This window comes from Taurulus bubalis, assembly GCF_910589615.1.
Source record: "Taurulus bubalis genome assembly, chromosome: 15".
In the NCBI taxonomy this organism is placed as follows: domain Eukaryota; kingdom Metazoa; phylum Chordata; class Actinopteri; order Perciformes; family Cottidae; genus Taurulus; species Taurulus bubalis.
In genome coordinates this window covers 9,399,080-9,401,203 of record NC_136603.1, presented here as the reverse complement: position 1 = coordinate 9,401,203, position 2,124 = coordinate 9,399,080, and the positions used below count along the sequence as shown (strand labels likewise).

Genomic DNA, 2,124 nt, shown 5'->3' with positions numbered 1-2,124 from the left:
CTATCTATCTATCTATCTATCTATCTATCTATCTATCATTATTATTATTATTTGTATTAATGTTATTATTATTACCACTGTTGTTCGTATTACTATTAATAATTAGTTTATTCCTACAGTCATAAATGCAGCTTCATATCTTGCCGGATATAGTCAAGGTTTCGTGCGGAACCTTTGCTTCTAATACATGTTCCTACACGGACACATTTCAAGTTGGACGTGAATGGAGGAAGTTTTTATTTGTGTCGAAAATGTCAGGGCTGTCAGAAACAGAGCGCGCTGGATGTGCAAAGATCCTGAAGTTAATGCCGGAAGGCCACTTACTATCGCTTTGTGACACAGTCACGAATAAGATGATAGTTGTGGAAACTTATACAGGTATCGTATACTTTCAATCTGTACAAGTTAGCAAGAAACACGTTAGATAGCATACTACTAACATCAACGTTTGTTATTTATCCTCCATTATTACATTTTTCATAAGTTCCCCTCTGCCTAAAGCATATAATATGTTCATCTGTTTATATAGAGGCTATGGCAACCATCCTCTCCTTCACTAACAATGCCGAGGAGCTCCTGAAAAGGAAGAAGGTTGTTCGCGAGCTCATATTCAAGTACCTGTCCAAGGAGGGTGTGGTGATGCCCCCCAACAGCGAGAAACACCAGCTGGTGAAAAGGACATTGGAGCTTTGGTCGTCTGGGAAGGTATGGACAGGAGGTCAGCTCAGCCATCCATTATGTGTGTTGACATGGTTGCATATTTGGAGGTACCGTTTAGGTAAGGTGGTGGTACTTCGTTCGGCTGTCAATCAAGCAAGCATGTGTTATTAGAACAGTCTACTAAAAAGTAATCAAGGCATAATTTGGTAATGTATTTGAGTATACCAATAACGTCTCATTTCTTTCACAGACGGATGAGACTAGACCGAGACCGACCACAGAGGTGAAGGCTGAGGTAGCCTTTGACCCACTAGCGCTTGGCCAGCAGTTCTGCCAGTGGTTCTTCCAACTCTTAAACAGTCACAATCCCTCGCTGGGCCAGTCGCCTCAGGACTGGGGACCACAACACTTCTGGCCAGATGTGAAGCTGCACCTCCGCTCCAGGTGAGCATGCCATTAACATTAAAGGAATGGAGATTAAGCTGCTGTGTGGTTGTTGGCTTCTCTGTGTTTGCATCAGTGATGTGTCTGGGCCAGGACTTGGCTACACCAATTGTAAATTGTTCTGCAAGCGAAAAAGCATTCAGCATAATTTAAAAGATGGGATAAGAGCATACCAATTCTACAGCTGTGGGCTTGATCTTTTGTTTTAAAATAGTTAGGATTCATTTGGGGAAATGACCTATAGCTAAACTGTAACAGAGCTGTCTCTCTCTTTCTCAGAGCTGGCAGCGAACAGATGGAGGATTTCCTGGGGGCTGAAATGGTTAGCCTCCGTTTGCTAGCCTTGACCAAGGAAGAGCACCTCCTCCTCAGTCCCAATCTGCAGCCTCAAGGCATCAGGACGCTGGCCTCTCCCCACGGCTTGGTACTGGTGGCTGTAGCTGGGACCATCCACAGAGACAAAGCCTGTCTGGGCATTTTTGAACAAATATTTGGCCTCATCCGCTCTCCACTGGAAAACAACAGCTGGAAGATCAAGTTTGTCAACCTGAAGATTAAAGGGCAGGATGCTCTGGGTGGGACTGAGATGGTAGCACCTGCCTTGAGTTACAACTCAACTGAATTGCAGCTTCTATGCAATTGATTGAACACTTGTTCTTTTATATTATTTACCCAGCTAATGTTGCTCTATATGCTCTGTCGTTACTCATCTAACTTTAACAAACACGTTTATCTAGGGAGTTGTTTTCAGAGAACAGGACCTGGCAACTTGTACTGGACAAACCACTCGCCTACTTTTTTTTTTTTTTTTTTTTTTTATTGTTAGTGTGTCAAGGTGTACAGGTAGGTGGACATCTAAAAGTCATTTGCATTTCACTAATGTAACATAAAGAAATGACAACCTTTGAGGAAAGGTTCCTTTATTGTTTTCTACTTTCCAGAAAATGAAAGTCTCAACTGCTTCTCGTTGTGGAACAATTTTGCGTCAAATATACTGTTCCTTGATGCGAAGTTGTGCTT

At 42.5% G+C, this 2,124-nt stretch overlaps 1 protein-coding gene across 1 annotated transcript; it reads left to right on the top strand.

Annotated features, from left to right (window-relative positions):
• Positions 1–251: 251 nt before the first annotated feature.
• On the top strand, positions 252–1,854 carry cUnh3orf38 (chromosome Un C3orf38 homolog; the record flags this gene model as incomplete). The annotated part of the gene is made up of 4 exons (XM_079230576.1): positions 252–378; positions 530–705; positions 911–1,104; positions 1,384–1,854. 4 exons carry the CDS (start codon positions 252–254, stop codon positions 1,745–1,747), a joined length of 861 nt encoding a protein of 286 aa, XP_079086702.1. The 3' UTR covers positions 1,748–1,854.
• Between the last annotated feature and the right edge of the window lie 270 nt (positions 1,855–2,124).